The 22237-nt window shown below is 45.7% G+C and overlaps 1 protein-coding gene and 1 long non-coding RNA gene across 2 annotated transcripts in view; one reads left to right on the top strand and one right to left on the bottom strand.

Moving 5' to 3' along the window:
- The window catches only part of Agfg1 (ArfGAP with FG repeats 1), a 64442-nt gene extending 57227 nt beyond the window's left edge, over positions 1-7215 (bottom strand). The window contains exons 1-4 of the mRNA XM_010611742.3: positions 7130-7215; positions 6973-7057; positions 4850-5023; positions 2130-2380 (exon numbers count right to left, since the gene is read on the bottom strand). Coding sequence (XP_010610044.2) covers positions 2130-2380; positions 4850-5023; positions 6973-7057; positions 7130-7215 — 596 coding nt within the window. The remainder of the gene's footprint in view (positions 1-2129; positions 2381-4849; positions 5024-6972; positions 7058-7129) is intronic.
- A 9529-nt stretch (positions 7216-16744) lies between these two features.
- LOC104853668 overlaps positions 16745-22237 on the top strand; it is a 12561-nt gene continuing 7068 nt past the window's right edge. Inside the window, exons 1-2 of the long non-coding RNA XR_777841.1 lie at positions 16745-16885; positions 17899-18064. This is a non-coding gene — a long non-coding RNA (uncharacterized LOC104853668). The remainder of the gene's footprint in view (positions 16886-17898; positions 18065-22237) is intronic.

Below are 22237 nucleotides of genomic sequence, written 5' to 3'. Positions count from 1 at the left end.
GCCGCCACGCCGAGGCCGAGGGCGGGGCGGGGCGGGGCAGAGTAGGGAATGCGAGATAAATAATGGGCAAGATTTATGGAGTGCCTGTATGTGCTAAGCGGTTCACATGGGTTGCCTTCCTGACCATTGCTCTGGGGATAATTCTAAGTTTTTCGTTGTGGCCTAAAAACGCTCCAAAGTCTAGCTCAGCCTTCCCTCGTCATTTATTCAGCATCCTGGATTTGCAAGCCCCTTTCTGACTCCTGCCCTTGCAGGGTTTCTCAGGCTCGCCGTTGTTGACATGTGGGGCAAGTTAATACTTTGGTGTAGGGGCTGTCGTATAGGATATTGGGCAGCTATCCTTGGCCTCCACCCGCTAGATGCCATCATGACCCCTTCTGCCAGTTGCAAGTGCCCCAAATCCCAAGATACGGCGTTGCCAAGTATGAAGGGAGGTTCAGGGGGATGAAACCACAGCTGCACGTGGAAGAAGGGACCAGTGATGGCAGCTGAGGTTCCACTAGTCACGTGGAGTGCAGCTGGCCCTCAGCCCAGCTGTCTTGGGTCTACCCCAGCCCACTTATCAAAAGCTGCACCCGTCTCATTGCTCTGTGTCGTCAGGACTCGAGTTCGATCCCTGGTACCAAAAAAAATAAAATAAAAGGGCTGGGGATGCAGCTCAATGCAAAGCATTCCATTCCCTGTGCAAACAATAAACTAAGTGAATTGCTGTGTTGTATTTTCTTCATGGTTCCGGCTTTTTGAATGTTGCCCCTCAGTTAGTGTGCTCTGCGAGGGGCACAGGCCTCTCCCTGGAAGCTGTCCGCAGCTGCTGCCCTGTATTTTCCTCACCCATGCCTTGCCCAGAGCTTGATACCAGGTGCTCAGTGTTTGGGGAATGAATGCATGAGACAACCCCAGGAGGTAAGCACGCTTGGCATTTCCATTTCACCAGCCAGGAGGGTGAAGCACTGGGGGACTGAGTTTACCCCAGTATTCAGACAGGGAAGCAGGGACTCTCAGTCACACTGTAGGACCCAGATCTCTTCACCACGGCAAGAATCAACTGCCAGCAGCACGTTAGAAACCATCTCTGCCCCTCATCAGAGAGCTGGAGTCCAAAATCACTCAGTGCTGAATAGGAAGCTGTCACAGAAGATTTCCTAACTGCCAAGACATTCATCCAGCACTCCCGGGAAAGTGACTAGATAAATCAGCCCTCAGAGACTCCATGTTAACATAACACTATCCATAATAGTGCTTCTGATGTTGAAAGGGGAACAGACAGCTTGGCCGATGGATTTTTAAAAACTCTTGTCTTTATGGAAAACACCAAACTATCGTGAGCCTGTGGTACACATTCAGCAACTGTCCACTGAGGTAATCCTGCTTTGTTGAGGACCTGACTGACCCTTCTCTCCATCCCCCATCCTATTATTTTGAACCAAATTGTAGCTGTCCTACCATTCATCCACAAAGTATTCAGTTTGTATCACTAAAAAATAAACATTCCCTCTTTCTTATACTTTTGACACACCCGAAAAGTTAATATTTCCTGTGAATGTCATCAAATATCCAATGCTGCTGAGAATTTGTCATTGTTATTTTAAAGGATTTCTAGTTTGTTCGAATCCACGCCTGACCATTGCAGCTTAACAGTATGTCTCATAAAGTCTCTTTTTTCTTCTATGTGGGTTTTCCCCCCATCTGCTTTATTCTTTGCAATTCATTTGATTTTAGGAATCAGGCCCTTCTCTTTTTTTCCAGTAGAGTTTCCTCACAGTCTTGGTCACGTAACGTGTTCCTCTGTTCTATTTCCTAAAACTTGGTAGTTGCATCTAGTTCACTTGTATCTAGTTCATCTTGAAAAGGGTATTTTGCTCTGTTTTTCCATCAGGAGGCACAAAATTAGGTGTTCTTTTAGCTGTTATCAGCTAGCCATGATTAATGGCTAGATTCAATCATTCATTAAAGATTACAAGCTAACTATAGAAATTCTGTCATTCGCACTTCATTTTTTAGTGAAACCTTTTTATAAAGAAAAAGCTTCCCTTGGCCTACCATTTGGTGTAGTTCATCTCAGAAAGACAAGATAAATGTTTCATTCCTTTATTCATAAATTTTAAGATAATATATTGGTTTTATATCACCTTCCAATGGTGACCACTGATCTCCAGGTGTCATTATAAAGTCTGGATGGGGTGTATTGGCAGATATCCTGGCTGCTCACATTGTCCCATTGTTGTCTGCCGAAGTTGGCTGTTGAGTTTTTTTGACAAGACCCTGCGCATAAGGTCACCTGGACTTCTTCTAATCTTGCAGGGCTCTGGCCATGCAAGACATCTGGGCACTGAAATGTCCCATCCTGGATCAATCCAAACAGAGCCCAGCTCCACTTTGGCTACAAAGAAGACAGCAGCAGATTCTTACTCTTTAGCAGAAATTGTGCTTGCCTGCAGCCAGTGGCTGCTGCATGCTATATTTGCAGCATTCACTTAGCATTTGTTTGTTCTCTGGTTATTCATCTTGCCAAGGGTCTCTCATCTGACAGATTACAAAGCCAGAAGACACAACTGTGGCACCTTCAGCAAACATATGAATGAGTGTTTATTTTGTTGTTGTTTTGTTGTTCTGAAGAGTTGGCATCCCCAAACTACAGACCTATAGGAAAATGAAGCTTAGGTGAAGCCCAAGATCTTATTTTTTTCCAAGTAGAGGTGAAATCTCCTGCTGGATATCGGCTCTTTTATGCCATATGTAATGCCATACACCATATATATCAAAGTAGGTTGCTACTTCTAAAATTTCCCAGGAGACTTTATTGTGTATCAAGCAAGACTGTTTATTTTCATTTCCTTAAAGCTCACAGCAACGCAGAAAGGGGTATTATTACCCTGTTTTATGTAGGAGGAAACTGGCTGGCTCGCCCCAGGCCATGGGAGAATATGAAGCTGGAAGCCAGATTCCAACCCAGATCTGGCTGCAAGGCCTCAGCCTTGGCTCCCCATGACCGATTCCTGAACTTGCAGTCAGTGGGTTTACAGGGCACAGCTTTACCTGTCCAGATGCTGGCTCGCTTAGCCGGGCTCGGTTGCATGCACCAGCAATCTCAGCTCCCTGGGAAGCTGAGGAGGAGAGCCACAACCTGGAGCCTGGTCACCTCAGCAAGTTAGCGAGCCATCTCCAAATAAAATATAGAAAAGGACTGGGGACGGACCTCAGGGCAAAGGCTCTAGGATCACTCCCTAGTACCGGGAATTGAGAGACAAAATTACCCCTGCAGCCAGTTTAATCTTTTCATAATGACCACAGACTGCTCCCCCACTAACACCTTTTGGGGACTTCCCATTGCTCCTGTGATGAAAACACCTAGGATGCCCAGAAGCCCTGCACAGGCCACCCCACCACCAACACGTTAGGGTCCCTGCACCCAGGCCCAGCCTCACTCTGCCCCCGGTTCCCCCCGGAGCTGCCCAGGTCTCCACCACTCTGCTCCAGCCCTGCTTCTCTTCCTCTACCACAGAACCTTTGTACCTGCTGCTTTTGTTGCCAAAAACAGTCTTCTGTCTCTTCCTTCCCTTCTCCTCTCTCAGATCCAGCTATCTGCTTTAAGCTTTTTCTTAAAGCTGCGGGACTTCCATTGTTCTGTGATTTTTCACTTAAGACACACACACACACACACACACACACACACACCCCTAACCCTTCCCACACACAGCAGGCTTCATTCAGGAAGGGTACAGGTTGGCCTTTGCTCACGCTCTCTCTCCAGCACTTAGCATGGAGCTTGAAGTGGCTCAATGAATATTGGTGGAGTGAATAAATAAGTGCAGCAGTGGGGTGTCTGAGATAAAGGTTCCCTGGGTCTTAGGCAAGGGGCTCAGTGCTCTGTTTATCATTAACCCTGGTGTGCTGGCTCTCAGAATGATTCCAGTTCCAGCAAAGCTACAATTGTTTAGTCAAGGAATTTGCAAATTCTGCACTCAAACCTACTCTGATAGTAAAGAATCTAGTGCTGCCCCGAGTGCCGATCCAGAAGTGAGTCAGAGAAAATGCCCTGAACAAACCACTGTGTTTGGAGAGGCCCTGCAGAGCCCTGAGGCCAGGGAGCAAGCTGCCAACTCATTCATCCTCTGCAGCCTGCAGGCCAGGCCCTGAGCAGGCTGCGCTGGGTCTACTCTGAGCACAGCAGAACAGTGGCAAAGCTCAGGCCTGGACCAGGGCTGGAGGAACTCTCAGAGGCTCTCAGTTCCCACTTCCAACAGCATCGTCACCGAAGGGTCCTGGAGATCCTCAGACAAAACAGGAAGATGCTGCCAGATTTGTGAATGTCCCGTGGTGCTTCTTGCCACCTGAGACATGATATTTGTATTTTTAATACATTTTGGGCATGGCTAGTGAATAACAGTCGCCTTATTTTGGTTATTTGTGCATAAAAAGGGGTAACTTGTTCAGTTTAATTATTTAAAACTACACCCGTAATCCCACACTAAGGAGGCTGAGGCAGGAGGAGTGCAGTGAGTTGGGAGTCCAGCCTCAAAAACAAAATAAATAAATACAGCTGTGTCCGTTTGAGGCCCCTGTTTTAACATCTTTTAATGCTTCAGTGCTCTAAGAGCCTGAAGTTTTTTTAAAAAGAAAAGAAAAGAAGAAATGGAAGTGGCCATGACTGCCCTCTGAGGCCTCCTATTTCTTCTCCAAGCCCCCAGACTCCCTACTGTCTCTTCGTAACCCCTGACTTCAGTGTACAGAGCCCCTTCAAAGCCTCACGTCCTCCACGTCCAGCCCCCCACATGCCCAGTGTTGGGGGTGGGCTCTGACCCCCCCATCCCGGAGTCCTCAGCACTTCCTCCCCTTGGGCCTCTGCTACCTGAAGCTGATTTGGGGTAGAGAAAGGAGCAAGCTGACCACAAAAAACCTTTACAATGTTCGTCCAGAAAACTGGAGCTGTAGGTTTTCCGTTTTGATTAACATTCTTCCCATCCCCACGGTGGTGTGACTTTTTCGGGCTTTTGGCCAAAGAGCCCATGCTAACTTTTATGACCTGTGTAAGTAATGCAAAGGGAAAGTCATGCTGGCCCTATGATCTCCCCCAGGCCCCGGAGGTTTCACCAAATGAATAATCACAGGCCCTCAAGTACAGAGCACCAGCAGAAGTATATTCAACTTGATTTTCTCCCCCTGTTCTTTTGATAGTGCCTTCCTTTAGCTGTGGTTTGATTATTTTTAACATGACTGCCTGACTTGCTTTTTAATTTGCAAAAAGCAGCAAGATAGAAAAGGGGGGGCCCCCACAGAGAACAAGCAGTCCGCGTGGGCTTCCTGGAACTAGGAGCAAAGGCTTCCGGAGGTACTCTGCAGAGCACATTCAGAGTGATGTCAGATGCCCCCAGGCACGGGCCTCTGGACACTTGGCTTACCGCAGATGGTCCGCCGGCCTCTCCCCAGCGATAGGCAGGCGTGTCCCTGGCTATCCCTGCTGCTGAAGACCAGCCTTGCTGCTTCTGGGAAGATTCATTTTCTGCTCGTGTGTGAGCTTTCTCTCAACAGCTGAATTCTCTGCTTTCAGAGAGCAGGGGCCAAACAAACCTGTCACCCTTCTGCATGCCTGCTTCGTAGGGCCAGGGAAGTCTGCATACATCATGTAACTTGACTGAGTGACCCAGTATCAGGCCGTTCTGGAAGCCCCAAAACAATTGCAGCCTGACTGCCATCACCCATTTTTCAGAAAAGCATTTTCTGGATTTTAGAGAGATACCAGAAGTGGCTTTTGGGCGTCCTTCCTTCACTCAGTGCCTGCGTACCAAACTCCAACCATCTGCCGGGCACTGCGCTCTATGGGCGGACCCAGCAATGGACGCCTCAACATCTGTAATGTTTCTGGAGCTTGGGTTTCCATGCAAGGGAGAGCAGGCCAGGTGGCAAAAATGACAATGGAGCAGAACGGGGGACTCTAGTGGTCATAACGGTGGGCAGGCAGGTGCAGGGGGTGAAACAGAGCGAAATCGCAGAAATGTACCTCTCAGAAACCTCAGGCAAAATGACCTCCCTCCGTGGTGAGTCAATACCAGCATCAGGAAGCCTGGGCCACCCCTGTCGCCTACAGAAAACTTGCATCACAATCTTTTGAAGCCAAGGGAGTGAGAAAATGTCCCTGCCTCACCACCACCGGCAGGAAGATCCTGGGGTAAGAAAGAAATGCTCCATTCACATCATCAATGGAACGTTGTCTTGCCCACTCCTGGAAGAGAAAGGGGATCTTCCCTTCTTGTTCAGAGGAAAGAAAGGGGCCCCTGTGGGGAGAGAAACCTGCCCCAGTTATCAGAAGAGGAAACCCCCACAGGACTTGCTGGGCCCACAGAAAAGAAAATGGACCCTTACCAATCTACTTCCTATTTAAAAAGTGGGTCTCTAAAAGCAAAAACCTCATCCCTTTCCCTTTGTATTTCTCACCAAATACCTTGCAGATAGGTAGTGGCTCAGTAGACAGCTCAGGGCAAAGTGAGCACAAAGCACTAGGTGACCAAGTTGCACAGCCCAGAGACCTAGTCCAAATAATGAGGACTAAAACTTCTGGGCACCAAGTACCCAGCAGTGTACAAAGCTGTTTCTGTGGAGTATCCAACCCCTTAACCCTCATACCAGCCTTTGGAGGTAGATTTTATCCCTATACCCATTTTACAGATGAAGAAACTAAGGTTACTGAGTTAACCCGCTGGCCAAGATCAGAGAGCTGAGACACAATGGCACTGGGATCTGGAGGTCAGTTATTCTACGTCAGGGGACACCACTCAGTCTCTACAGGCACAATCTCACGCTCTGGCGAATCCTCTTCTTGAAATCCAAAGGAGCCCTGTGTAAAGTCAAGAAAGACCAGGAGGCAAGTGCTGCTCTGCTGGTCTCAACCTGGGCTCTGGGAGTACAAGTCACAAGTACCCCTGAATAAACTGGACTTGTTTAGACTGGGGTTTCTGCTGTTTAAGGAGACCTTACCCCAGAGCGTCTGGCTGTGCACACGGAAGGCCTGTTTTCACTCGACAGATTATTCAGATGAGGGAAACAACTTGAAAAGTCACACCTACCAGGCACCCATAGTGAAAAAGCCTAAGTATTCACTTGGGTAATTGTCACTGTACACACGCGTCCTCACTGTATGTGCCTATGACCTTCTAGCCAAGCTGCCTCCAGAAGCAGGACAGCCGCTGGACCAGGTGTACAGGGCAAGCCCACGGCCATCTTTCCCTTCAGGCTATCCTTGTTGTTGTGTTATTACTCACCAGCCTGGCCTCGGGGCTGCTAATGACTCAGAAGGTCATGGTGAGGATTCAAAGAGGAAACAGACTCAGCATAGCACCTGTTAGGACTTCCATCGTCGCTCTTACTCTTTTAGATACACTGACTAATTCCCTCTTCATCCAGTGTGTGTCCTTTGGAAGGTACACGCTGATGACCGCCATTGCAGTTCAGCAGCAGTTTTCCAGAAGCTTCTGTGAGCTGCCTCCTGTGTGGCTCCCCTCTGACTGGAGCATCACTGAGCTTTGGTTCCTTAGGCGCAGTTGTGGTATTAGTGGTCTGGAAGGCCATCAGCGATATTCGTGAACAACTACTCTCTTCTCAACCCATAGAGGTTTCCACAGCATCTGTTAGGTGAATACAAGACAGTGTTCAGTTCAGTCGATTCCACAGATGAAACACCTCTGACCGCAGAAGTGGCAAGTTTGTTTCTTAATGTTTGATTTGGGGAAGGAAGTGGGGTTGGGGTCTGTGTGTACATCGGAAGTGGGATCGAGTTCTCTCGGATTGGGCCTGTCTATGATGGACAGAACAACAAAGTCACAGTGAACATGGGTTTCTGAGGCTCCAATCTTACATCTTCCCTGGGAGCCTGAGCAAGTATCCCCACTTTTCTGTGCCTCAGTTTTCCCACTTATAAAATGAAAGTGAAAATGTCAACTCCCTGAGTAGTTTGCTGTGAGGATTAAGAGATTTAACCTACCAAAACCATTTAGGGTCAGCCAGGTAGTAAGCACTCTACAAGTTTCTGTGATCACAACTGTATTTTCTTGTCTTCCTACTGACCATCTGCCTTCAACCCTACTAGAGTAAGCAAGCAAATATATAGCCTTCTATCGATATCCTAATTCATACATGAATGCAATCTCATATTTTAAAAAACTTCAAACAATACTGTTGCAGTGGGTTGAAGTGGATCCCTAAACTTCACATTTGCTGGAACCCCAGGGTGTGACTTATTTAGAAACAGGGTCTCAGAAGGTGGAGTTGGTTGGCATTCTCAAGATGAAATTCTAGGGCCGGGGATCTAGCTCAGTGTTTCCGCCACGTGCCTCGCAAGTGCAAGGTCCCGAGATCGATCCCTGGAAAAACGACAACAAAAAGAAGTGGCCTTATCAAGATAAAACCCTGATTTAGAGCAGGCCCTAAATCCAGGGGGACCCACAGACACACAGGGAGGAAGGCCTTGTGACAAGGGGAGCAGACATTGGAGTTATGCCACCACCAGCCACAGAATACCTGGGACCACCGGGGACTGGGAGAGGCAGGAAGGACTCTTTTCCAGAGCCTTTGGAGAAGGCGCAAACCTGCTGGTAGCCTGATACCTGGCTTCCGGCCTCAGTTGTATAGGAATGAGCTCCTGTTGTTTGTGCTGATTGGCTTCGGCAGACCTAGGAAACTGACAAACCCAGTGAAGCCACAGTCCTCTGGTCCTTAGCACACCCGACAGCAGTGGCACGCTGTTTCCTTTGCAGCCCTTCTGCTGTGCTTTTGCACTTACACATCCAGGATATTTCTCACAGTTGAAGTCAGCCCCGGCTGGTGAATGTGGCTACACGACTGCCATGCCACCAAGCAATGCTCTGCAGTCAAGCAGCTGGGGACCACAGACAGCCCTGACCGGGCTGGCAGCTGCAGCTGCTGTCACCCGGAAACCCCATGAGCATTGCCTCCAACCGACTGTTAACACAACCTAAATCAGCTTGACCAAAGTCTCATTTTTCATAACTCACGGGTCTTCAGGGTAATTTTAACTCCTTTACTTCCCCCTTTTTATGCATGTTGCCCTTCTGGTCTATCTATGTTAGGCATCTTCTACGAATCTGATTCACATGGTTCCCTTCTCCGGAAGGGTGGGAATTTGAGGACTCTGCCACATCTTCCAGCTGTGAGCACGAGACACAGTTACCAGAAACATGAAAGGGATTTTCACAATTTAAAACAGGAAGTTCATTAGCATCACCTGGGCCAATGACCTAAGGGGTTTAGAATGCAACCCCTTTTGAAAATCCAGTAAATGATCTTAATCCCTGCCTTCCTGAATGATGCACCAGACATAGAAAATATCATCTCAGGCTGGGCCTTGTGCTCAATTAAAATCCAGGTGTGGTGGTGCACACCTAAATCCCAGCTACTTGGAAGGACGAGGCAGGAGGATCACCAGTTTGAGATCAGCCTGAGGAACTTAGTGGAACCCTGCCTCAAAACTTAACTGGGGTGGGAGGATGCAACTCAGTGGTATAGCTCTTGCCTAGCATGTACGAATCTCTGGGTTCAATCCCCAGTACCACTAAATAAGTAAATAAACTTAAAGTCACCACTTTATTGAGGAAAACAGAGGATCTGGTTCCCTCGGTTCCAGCCCAAAGCCCCCAGTTTGCCTTCAGGGCTGACCAAGGTGAGGAGGATATTGCGGAGGATTTCAGAGTGGGTGCAGATGGGGTGAGGACTCCTCACTGGGTTCACTCTCCACCAGTGACCCAAGAAATCAGCTTATGGGAAGCAGCCAAGCTTCAGATAACAAGAAGATTCACTTGAAGTAACCATCTTTGCATTCCGAGAGGAATTTAGATCATGTCTTCTTCAGACCACTTAAAAAAGGACTCACAGCTCACCTTGCAAACATGGCTGGAAGGTAGAGCTAGTAAGGTGAAGGACCTCACGTCAGGAACCATCAGTGCTTCTGTCAGGATTCTGTTCCTGCCTCCTTGGCCAGAGCAGACACTGCACAACATATTGTAGCGATTCGAACCCACCACACAGAACCTGGGGCCTCTCGCTGTCTCTGAAGTGACTCCGCTGGCAGCAGCGGCTCCCTAATGACCCTCTAGCAGCTAAATGACCTCCCCAGATCCGTCAGACTCTCGTGGCGGCAGCACAATTCTCCACAGCCCCACTTCAGCTTTTTGATTGCTGTACTTGGTTCAGCAGCGGCCAGAGACTTCCCTTTCTAGGGCAGTAACCTCTTAGGGTTTCCCTGAATAGCCATGCTCCTACATTTGCAATCATGTGAAATAATGAAGACAGCCCTAAGCATTCCTGCCTGTGACTCATGTGTGTTTACACACACCAGCAACACAGTTCTTTAGAAATTAAATGCTCAATCTTACTTAGACTTCAGAGCAAAAGAAAAGAGTGGCAAAGTTTAAGGTGCAGGGTGTCAGGTCCAAGATGATAACTGAGCACAGAAGGGTGTGGCATTTCCCATCTTGTCATCAATGTCGAAGAGCATCTGCTCTGTGTACCTACTGTGTGGATGAGATACAGGGAGCGTAGAGACCATGTTCTATTCTCTAATTGCATTGCCACGCATTCCGGATCGACTTCTGCACCTTTCCAGCCCTGTGTTTGCCTCAGTGGCCCTGACACTTCTGTTACATAACTGCATGGCCCCCAAGGAAACTACCTATTTAGCTCAGAGGTATCCAGGGCTCCTCCGAAGTGGAAGAAGCCTGTGTCAGGGACGGGGCAACATTTCCAGAACAGGGCTGCAGTTTGAGGGAGTGACTGAACAGGGCACGGTTCTCTAGCCTTGTTTTCCAGTTCTGTGGCTGACTTGAAATAATTATAAACCCAGAAGAATTTCAAATGTTTTCTCAGGTAGCCAGTGGTGGTGACGCCCACCTCTATTGCCAGCCCTTGGGAGGCTGAGGCAGGAGAATTGCCAGGAGTTGACAGCCAGCCTGAACTACCTACTGGGACCCTATCTCAAAAAACAAAACAAAAACAAACAAAAAAACTCTGAGGTGATATTAGGAAATAATAATTTTATCTCCCTACTTCCTGTCTCTCCACTGTCCCTTCTCAACCCAGCACAGTTGGATGCTTTTAATCACTGAGTCAGACCGTGGCACTGCACTGCTCACATTCCCGCTGGCCGCCTCTGTCCCCCTTCCTGGGGCTTGGCCTCCTCTCTAATTCGCCCCAGCCACCCTGACCTTCCTGCTGCACTGGAACCTGCTGGCCTCCTGCCCCGGTCTCTGTGTTCCTGCTACTGCCTTGTCCAACTCCTTAACTTCTCTCCATCTCAGGTCCTCCCCGGGACTGTCCCTGGTCACCCCGTTCCATATGGTCACCTGCTCTCTCCCCACCCCACGCACCTGCACACTATCTCTTTACTTACTTCCCCGGAGCACTTAGAAGCTTCCTACATACTATATGATGCTTTTGTTTATGTTTCTTATTTATTATGCAACACCCCCCGCCATGAGGCTGTGAGCTCCAGGAGGGGAGGAATCTTTTCCTGCTTTTTTGCGGATTCATTCCAAGTGCTTTGCATGGTGCTAGGCATTTAACAGCTGCTCAATTACTGTGTGAGGGATACATGGCTGGATGCATAAACAAATGAATGTACAAAGCTTAGCTCTGGGTTAAAGGTTGATTTGTAGCAAGAACATCATCTCCAAAGGGTTTCTCAAGTAAGGAAGTGGGAAGTGTAGAGGCTGAACACACAACAAATGTCATTTACGTCTCTATTTAGTGTATGCTCATTGATGTTGCTTACCAATTTTTTTTATCTTGTTTTGTTTTTTGTTTTTCGGGACAGAGACTCGCTATGTAGTTCAGGATTGTCTTGAACTCACTATATAGCCCAGTGATCCTCCTGCCTCAGCCTCCCAAGTACTGGGTTTACAGGTTTGCACCACCACACCCGGATTGTTTACCAATTTTAATGGGGCAAAGGTGACAAAATTATGAAAAGGTAACTCTGTCAGTAATTTTATTTTATTGATTTTTTTTTTTTTGTACCATGTATCAAACTCAGGATCTTGTGCTTACAAGGCAGGCGGTAGTACCACTGAGCCAAATCCCTGGCCCAGTAATTTTATTTTATAAAGCAGAACTTTCTTTAAATAAAAGAAGTTCCTAGCAGTTCTGTGGGTCTCCTTGGCAAAAAGAGCTGCCTGGATTATTAATCAAACATTGGGTTTCCTTTCCTGAGATGATAATTATAAGAAACAGACATGAATATGCAAAGAAGTTACTTAAAAGTCCTAAATATTTTGCCAAATGATAGATTATTTTGTGGTTGAATGGTAGAATAGTTCTTGCTGACTATATTTCAGCAATTCTGTTTCTATATAGGGAGGGGAGACCCTGTGATGAGGCACCCATATGCCTTAGTGAACCTGGCCTGTTAATAAAATTGCAGGATGCTGGGGATGTAGCTCAGTGGCACCATGCCTGCCTTGCAAGTGCAAGGTCTTGAGTTCAATCCCCATACTGGAAAATAAATAAATAAATAAATAAATAAATAAATAAATAAATAAAAAAAATGACAGGCCCAGGGCTTACACTAAGGCAGTATAATATATTACCATTGAATAACCATCATTGTCTCTGATTAAATTCTTCAGGAGAAGCAGCCTGACTCTACATGCTAACCATACTGGGCCCTGTGAAGACATCACGATTCCTTGGAGGAAAAAGTCTGATGCTTTGGGCCCAATAAAACTGGGTCTCAGAGTTTGAGAGGAGAGCAGATCTCAAACTAGATGTTGGTCCTTAAGGTTTCGTTTCTTTGTTTGCAATGCTGGTGAAAGAGAACCCAGGGTTTCATACATGCGAGGCAAGTGCTCTACCACTCAGCTACACTCCCAGCCCCAGAAAATGTGGACTGTTTGTGTTGTTTATGTGTTAAAGACTGAAGGTGTTTATTATTTCCTTATTTCTCTCGTGACTCTGTCTCTTTGGCCCTTTTGTGCTAAACTTTTTCTGTTGCATGAGGCTTTTTTCTAGTTATGTCTCTTTCTCCTCTTTATATGACTACCTCTTGGGAGAAGAAGGCAATGTGTTGAGAGTAGGCACACAGGTTTTCCATTTATCATCTCTTCTCTGGTCATGCTTCTTGGTGTCACTCTGTCCCCAAGCCTCTTTGACCAACTCAGGGCACAGTGTGACTATGATACAATGGTCTTTTTTTTTTTTTTTTTTTTTTTTTTTTTTTGAATCAAGCAGTGGAATCTCTGAGCTAAATCCCCAGCCCCACTATGATTGTCTTTGAATGCACAAATCTGTTTATCCATCAGGCCTGTGGTCAAATTCTAAACCTTCTCTGAAGCCTTTCCAGATTTTTTTTTCTACCCAGATATAACAGTTCTTGGTTATTAACTTGGACCCTCATGATACTTGTCAGATTTGATAATGGAAAAGCATAATTTGCCGAGCTACATACGACAAGTATTGGGCTCAATGCCGTATGTGTCTTATCCCATTTGTCCTTGAAAAGTAGCTGTTGCTACATTGGTTCTGTAAGGAAACCGAAACTTACAGAAGATAAGCTACTTTTCCAGACTCATAAAGCAAGCATAATTAAGCCCATTTGATATCTGGCTTACTTCTCCATCAAATACTCCCTGAAGGCACGGTCAGTCTCTCTTAACTTTCTGTGCCCTGCACCTCACAGGAATGAGGTGAGTGTAAGCCCCAAGTGTGGATGTGAAATGAACGCGTGTCATTTGCACACCAGACTCTGGTGATGTAACTTTTTTAAATGGGCATTTATATAGCAATGTAGATAGACTTTGCCATACGTTTCTCTCCCCGCTCTTTCTTTGGTACTGGGGATTGAGCCCAGGACCCAGCTTACAATGCCCATTCACTAAAATTCTGGAGCAACCCTGAGAGCTATGTGTTATCACAGTCTCCATTTTTCACAAGGGAAATGGGGAGGCAGAGAGGTTAAATGGCTTTCTCCAAAGCAAACTGCCAACAGTGGCAGAGGCAAGACTCAAATAAATGCAAACCTCCCTCCATCTGCTGTCAAAACACCACCATTGCCTTTGGTCCAGCACTGAGTTCCAGCAGTGCCTGGGTGGCCCATGTGGGCCTCCAACACTGCAAACAAGGGAACAACCACAAGTTAGCAGAAGACTCTTCTGCCAGAGTGCAGCTCTTCCAAAGGCCAAAGACAGAAAGACCCAGAGTCAGGCCAAGTTAAAGAAATCTAACTCTCATTTTATAGGAGAAATAACTCAGCTCCAATAGTCCCTTTAATGGAAATACAGATGTATATAAAAGGATGAGCCAGTACGTCTTGAGGAACTCTAAATATTGGTCCTCCTCATTCATATAGACCCACTTTGGGAAATTTCTTCCTTTGCAAAGGTCTTTTTTCTTTGTGGTACTGAGAATTTAAAGCAAGGGCCCTTGCACTGAGATATATCCCCATTCCATTTCATTTTTTCACTTTCTTTCTTTCTTCCTTTCTTTCTTCCTTCCTTCCCTCCCTCCTTCCTTTCTTTCTTTCTTTCTTTCTTTCTTTCTTTCTTTCTTTCTTTCTTTCTTTCTTTCTTTCTTTCTTTCTCTTTTATTTGGTACTGGGGATCGAACTCAGGACCTTGCGCAGCAGGCGGTGGCACCACTGAGCTAAATCCCCAGCCCCATCCATTTCGCTTTTTATTTTGAGACGAGATCTCACTAAATTGTTAAATTGCCCTGGCTGAGTACAAATTCGCAATCCTCCTGCTTCAGCCGCCCAGAGTGCCACCATGCCTGAGCAGAAAGGTGTTTTCCAGGAAGGTCCAGGGCGGTGTCATTTCAGAACTGACCAGCAATCCCTACACAGGAATCAGGGCTCGGTGATGTATCACTTTTATATTTCTAAATGTGGAAATGCAGATTGAGCTATGACGGGGGGGGGGCTCAGTTTCAGTAAGCAGCCCATATTTACGAGGGAGCTTGTTCACTGCAGATATGTAGAAAGATATGAAACAGGAATGCTGACATGTGCTTGCAACAGGAAAGACGGCAACATCAGCCTGGGGACGTGATCTGTAACTGGGCTTTGCCTCTCCTCACCTGACACCGCTAATGTGGCTGGAGGGAGTATAACTATGTTATCTCATGCTCCAGATGGACACTCTGGGGTAGAATAAACACCAGGCGCGCACATGCTATCTGGTGGGTCATTGATTTAACATGTTATCTGCTGAACTCAGCGTGCAAAGTCCGAGGCCACATGGCGTTGGGAAGCGGAACACGGAAACCAGATATGCTTCCCCAGAGGGGTTTTCTGCGATAGGAAAGGGAAAGCAGGAGATCTTAAGAGAGAACCTGAAGCGTTTACAAGACATTGTGAGATACTGCTCAAGGGCATTTTCCAGGAAACCGGGCTGTGCTGGTTTAGAAGGATAAGAACAGGAGGCTCCGTGGAGAAGGGGGCCATTATGACAGGTTTAGAGGGCAGTGGCCCCGCAGGAAGGAGCATTCTCTGGCAGAAGAAAACAAGTTGGGTTGAGGTTGATGGTGGGAAATAGGGAAACAAGACACAGGAAGGAGAATTCGCTTTGTTTATGCATGGGGTTCTTGAAGGTTAGGTGATTCTTAGTTTTTAACTTCTAACATTAATTTCTGTTAATGGAGTTTAGAATGTATTAGTGAAATCTTTCAGTAAGGTGAAATTCTTACCCAGTTATTGACCTGACCCACTTGCAGCTCTCTGAGTGAAAAAGCCACACGGGGGCTGTGGAGTTAGCTCAGTGGTTCTACCACCTACCTAGCAAGCACAAGGACCCAAGTTCAATCCCCAGCACACACACACACACACACACACACAAAAGCCACACGGCTAATCTCACTACCTAGAAGAAGTCCGTGAACTACTGTTTAGCCTTTGCAACTAAAGACCTGTCCTCATGAGATGGGTGTGGGGGCACACATCTGTAATCCCAGCACCCTGGGAGGCTGGGGCAGGAGGCTCACAAGATGGAGTCCAGCCTCTGCAACTGAATGACTTAGTGAGACCCTGTGTTGAAAATTCAAAGGGCTCCGTGAGTAAGCCCTGGATTCATTTCCCAGGATGGGGGTGGGTGGGAGACCTGTGCTTGGTTGGTACGACCTAAAAAATCATTCACGTTACAGAGAAGCTAGTAAAATTCACACTCCCTTCTTTATAGTGCTTGCTAAGGCAGCTGCTGAATTTCATATGTTCAAGTGAACATTAACAGTATGCAATGCATGTACTTTCCTTATATGTATGACTACTGTTCTTCAAAAAGACAAAGGAGGTCTGGGGATGTAACTCAGTGGTTTTGCTGTCTGCCTTGAGAGTGCAAGGTCCCAAGTTTGATCCCCGTACCATAAATAAATAAATAAAGGAAAAGGGAAGAGGGACAGGAATAGTTTTATACCCAAGTCTAAGTTTCTATATTTTATACTTTATTTGAATCTAGGAATCATAGTATGTTTCTCAAATAGGAAATAAGTAAGGTATTTCATTGTTGACTTGAATATGTAGATTTGGCTATGATTTTAAGCCACCATGACATATTTTATTTCTTCCTCTGTAATTATTCTTAGCTCAGTCTATATGTGATTTGTGTACCAGACTTGGATATAATAATAATAGAAAAAGACTAACACTGTGCTCTGCCTTGAATCGTTGGAATTTTCTATGTTATACGTAAAAAAAAAAAAACATTCACTGCAGTGTTATGTCTGGCCCAGGCTATGAGTGAAGCTTCCTTCGGGAGAATTTGTTCCATTGCTGTTCCAGCAGGTTTTCAGCATCAGTGAAATGATTGTGCCGTCATGAGCTGGAATACTGAGACGGGGAGATGTATTAGATCATTGAAGTCCATCACAGGAATGAGGCCATAACATGCTCTCTTAGGTAAATGGCCAAGGAAACGTCAGGGCTGTGTAAAGGCTTACCCTGCCACCGTTGTTTGTTGGTTTGTTTGTTTGTTTTTGCTTTTTTTTTGTCTTAATATTTGGAAGTTTCTGAAATAACTCTCAGGGAGATACTGGTCATAAGAATTTAGGGATTCGTGATCGTGACCAGTGTGGAATTTAGGTTAGTAAGGAATGATTTTTGTCCCGTTGGGAACACTGAGCAATATCTAAAGACACTTTTGGGTGTCATCATAACTCAAGGGAACAGATTCCCACTGGCCCTGAGGAGTAGAAGCTAAGAATGCTGCTAAACATGCCTCACTGTCCAGGATCCCCCTCCCCAGTCCCTACCCTCATGTACACACACACACACACACACACACACACACACACACACACATGTAAAGAATTTTGCAGCCTAAAATGTCAATGCTGATGAGCTTGCAAAACTTAAATTGAGGTCTTTTCCTAAGCTTTTTCCCCCCTGCTGTTGCTTACCTGACAAATCCCAACAACGCATACCGCATGGCTAACTCAATGGCTCCAAGGAACATATATTATTCCATGTAATTTTTTTTTCCTTTTCTGGTGCTGGGGAGCATATCCATAGCCTCATACATATTAAGCAAGTGCCCTATCACTGAGCTACGTGCCCAGCCCTTCAAATAAAACCCTTATTGGTTCTTAGTCCTAAGATGAGCAAGTAATAACACTCAGACAGAGAAACAGTCACCTTTGCTAGTTATTTCAAGATTTAGGTTGTGTGGAATCTAAAGATTAGATTGTGTTTAATAAGACTCCAGGCCAGGGCCAGGGATTTAGCTCAGTGGTTCTAGCACCTGTCTTGCAAAAAAAACGAACAAATGAAAAAAGGCTCCAGGTCAAATAAATAATGTTCTAGAGACTTAAAGAAAAACAACCAATAAATGCATAAGAAGAAACTAACCATCATACTTGTCTTAATCTTTAGAGCCCTGTCATTAATCACAAGCTTATTTTGCATTTCTCCAGTCTTCAAGTAAAAGTTTGTATAGGCATGGCCGATCTTTAAAGTCAAATCCTTCAGTGAAAAACTTCTGATGCAAACAACAATATCGAAAGGATTCAGTAGCTGCCTCTACGCTAACCAGAACCACCACTCATACTTTTCCAAGATGAAAGGAAGAAAGGATATGAGGTAGGAGGAAAGATAGAATAAGGAGTGGAAGTGGGGAGAACAGAGAGGAAACCCCAAGTTTTGTTTGTGCAGGTTTGAAAAGAACTTGGCTACTAAAAGCTTCCTGCTTGGCTGTCCTATACCCAACTCTGTGGAATTCCGCTGGCCTTGAGCATATCTCTTAAGTAGATTTCAGTGCTAAAGGTCAGGCTGAAAACAGATAAGGGAATTTGCTTTACTGTTACCAAAATGCTACAATCAAAAGAGCAAGCAGTGATTACAACAAATACATTGCTTGGGTTTTTTACATGCCATCATACGTTTCTTTGCCTGGTTTCTAGTCTTGTGAATCTAAGAGGAATGAATATTTCCAAGATGAAAAAGTTGCTACACATCTCAGGTCAGTCCAGATGTTTTGAAAAGTGTGGAAAGCAAACAAGATCCACTGAGCATCCTTGTTTGATCTGTGTTCCTATAAAATACAGCATTTAAATTCTTGGGGATCATTTTTACAATAATGCTTGTCCACTGGAACTGTTGCAAGTACTCTCTAATTCACTGAGGAGTCATCCCTGCCTCAAAATCTTGCCCGGAGCAGGAACTTCTTTTGTGCCCCACCCCCTCGGATGGAGTCAAGGTTGATTTTTCTGCACTACTGAGCTAACTCGAATCAAAATCTGTCACTCGTGTTTAGTCACAAGTCTGTTACATTTCCTAATGAACCGTGCCAGATCTCTGGCTATTTCTTAGGGTGTTTATGAGAAAAGGGCTCATGGAGACTTCATGATGGTATTTAGTAGAAGTGTTCATACACAACGTGCAGTGCTGGATACCTGCCGTTTATTAGCATGAAACTCTGTCCCCCAAATTCCTGCACTACGGGGAGAGGTTGCCAAGAATGACTCAAACTGAGTCCTTCCCAGAGAGGAGGAGAGCACAGAACACAGCAGAAGAAGGAATTGATAGAACAGGTCCCAACTTGATCAACCAAGGATACATCTAATAAGTTCTTTTCCTTTAATTTTACTTTACTTAATGTGTAAAAATGATGACAGTCATATAAGCTTACGATTTATTTTTAAAATGCCTACCCCACAGGATGGCAGTGAAAGTAAATTGCCTTTCCTGGTCAGCCCAACCCCAAGTCCCATTGGTCCAAAGTAATCACTATTAATAGTTCCTCATATGTGCTCCTAAACATTTTCAGAGAGGAGAATAGAAAAAATTTTTTTCTGTGTCCCAATTTTTTTTCTCCCAGAGCTCACAGTAATATATATCACCACTAAATCTCTACCAGGCTAGTTCCATAAATATCTCAAGCTATTCCAAAGATGTTAGAGACACAATTCGGAAAAGTAAGAGGTGGTGATTACAATGAATAACAGGCTGGACTGTTTTTTCTGGCCGTCAACTGTTTGCTGTTTATGGATTTTTATTCCAAGATCATTTTGAATTTCATAGATACTTTAATTTAAAAGGGGCTGCATTTACTGAAATTACACTGGGGCTTAAATTAGCATTGCTCTCACAAATCCAGGAAATACGTTACAGTGGGATATTCAATAGCAGGACACAGACCTAAATAAGATGGTCCTCCATCTTTCAATGTTTATTTTTCAAGCTGAGGATTGAACCCAAGGTTTTCACATTGAGCTATATCCTTATCCCTTTATTTTTGTATTTTTGAGGTAAGGTCTGTCACCAAATTGCCCAGACTGAGCTTGCATTTGCCACCACCCCCCCCACCTCAGCCACCCAGAATGCTAGATTTCAAAACATGTGCCATCACCACAGCCAACTTCTTTGAACATCTTGTTGCTTTGAAATCCTGGCATCTCACTGTTTCCTCTGGGCCCTAATACAGGAAAGCACTGCTCCTCTGGTCTGCCCTCCTGGCCAGTTTCCTGCTGCCCAAATGTATCTTAATCCTTGAGCTTCTTAAACACTGACTGGGTACAGACTACTGTATCTGGGTCATGCCTCAGCTTCTCCAGAGGCAGAGTCATTCAGGCCTCCGGTCGGATTTTTGGCAGAACTGACTTTACCCGGGCCATGGAGGGGCTGCCACCAGGTAGTTACTCTGCCTTCCTGTCCCCTGTCAGGGCTCTCTGGCTTGACTTCTACCTGAAATCAGAACTGGGCCTGGGTCATCTCTCCACAGCCTATAGATCCCTTCTGTGACTTAGGCCCAGGATCCTCCATGCCCAGGTATTGGAGATTGAACCCAGGGCCTTTGAATCGAGCCACATCCTGTGACCTTTTTGTCTTGTTATTGTCAAGACAAGGTCTTGCTAAGTTGCCCAGGCTGGACTTGAGCTTGGGATCCTCCTGCATCAGCCTCCCAGAATGCAGAGATCACAGGCACGTGCCACCACACCTGGCTGCCTTTTTGGATTTCACCAAATAGCTATTGTAGGCACAGGAGGTTTTTTTTGGTCATTTCCTCCCCTCACCTGGCTCTGCCCTTGGCCTTTTAGCACAGATCACTGTGGACAGAAACTGCAGGAAAAAAAAGGTTCTATTATTTTCTTAAGTGCAAATCAGCCAGAATATAAGGCCTCTGGGACCATCTCCATATCAAAGCTGTATCCTGAGTGGTTGGTGGGTTTTACAGTCAGTTTTCCTTAACCTGCCACACCCACCTGGTTCAGGAAACTCCCCTCCACCAGGCACTGGCAGTTCCTCCAGGGACACTGAGCTGGGCCTGGCGGGGGGGTCAGGCTGGTCTGTGGGAACCCGCCCCACTGCCCTGGGCAGGAGGGGAGGTTTCCCAGGGCATACAGGGTGTCTTCTTAGGCCAAGGAGAAAGGAGATAAGGACCGCAGCTGTCTCCTCCCCTAGACGCCTGCACCACAGGGTAGGAGCCCCCTCCCCGCCCACTGGTCGCTATCAGCGTGCAGATGACGCCAGCAGAGTCTAGGAAAATGGAACTGAGTTGGAAATTGGTCAGCGCTGCCCCTGCACCCTGCTCCCAGTTGGAAGAACAACAACCACAGTTGTTGCTGAAGCCAGAAAAGTTCAGGATCTGTCGTCACTCAACACCAGAAGCATTCTAAATAGTGCAGAGTTGGAGAAACCAACAACAATGACAGAATCTCTACTCCACAAACCACACTGCATCCCTAGGGGCAAAGGAACTGCTTTGTTAAAACACACTGAGGAATCCTTAAGCTTTCTCCGATTCCTATAATGTATAGGGTTTTTTTTGTTTTGTTTTGTTTTTTGTTTTTGTTTTTTGTTTTTTGTTTTGCCTTCTTTATCAAATAAAGACAAATTGAGTGGGTGGGGCTTCCTTCCCTCCCCCATTTAGAATTTATAATAACAGTATCAGAAGGAATAACTATTGCATTCAAGGCACTGCAGTAAATTTGGAAATTATAGAAAGAGGAATGAAGAACAATGAGAAACACTGCCCGGTGAAACAGGCTCTCTTACTGGTTTTATCCTCATAGGATCTCAGAGAAACAGCAATTAATGTAATCACCCTTGAGGTCAGCCTTGAGTGGAGGAGACATTTGTCCGGAGACTTGAAACTTTTATTTAAAAAACAGGATAACTTCATACATAAAAAATACAAAAAAGTTATAAACATTCATGCACCAGGCTGGGATTTAGCTCAGTGGTTCGGTGGCCTGCCTTGCAAGCACAAGGACCCGACTTCAATCCCTAGTACCAAAAAATAAAATAAAATAAAATAAATATTCATGCACCAAAGTATTTCAGTAAATGCCCAAATTTACCACTTTTGTGTCCTATTAGTTCTGTTGATATTGTTCATTTATTTTTTGAGACAAAGTCTCTGTATTAGTCACTTTCCTTTTGCTGAGACAGAATACCCAACACCTACAACTTACAGAAGGAGAGATTTACTTGGCTCGCAGTTTCAGAGGGTTCAGTCCATGGTAGGCTGGCTCAACATCAGAAACAGATAGTGGAAAGGCCTAGGCAAAGAAGCTGCTCAGGTCTTGGCAGCCAGAAAGCAGAGACAGAAGGGAGATCTGGGGACAAGAATACACCCTCGCAGGTCATCACCCCAAGTGACCCATCTCCTTCTGCCAGGTTCCACCTCCTAAAAATACATTGAGCTATATGTATTAACCCACTGATGAGGGTAGACAGCACTCTCATGACCCAATCACCTTCCAAAAGTACCACCTCTGAACATATGAGACTTTTTTTTTTTTTTTTTTTTTT

The sequence above is a fragment of the Fukomys damarensis genome, unplaced genomic scaffold (assembly GCF_012274545.1).
Source record: "Fukomys damarensis isolate Sample0158 unplaced genomic scaffold, DMR_v1.0_HiC HiC_scaffold_16, whole genome shotgun sequence".
In the NCBI taxonomy this organism is placed as follows: domain Eukaryota; kingdom Metazoa; phylum Chordata; class Mammalia; order Rodentia; family Bathyergidae; genus Fukomys; species Fukomys damarensis.
This window is presented reverse-complemented; position numbering and strand designations above follow the sequence as displayed.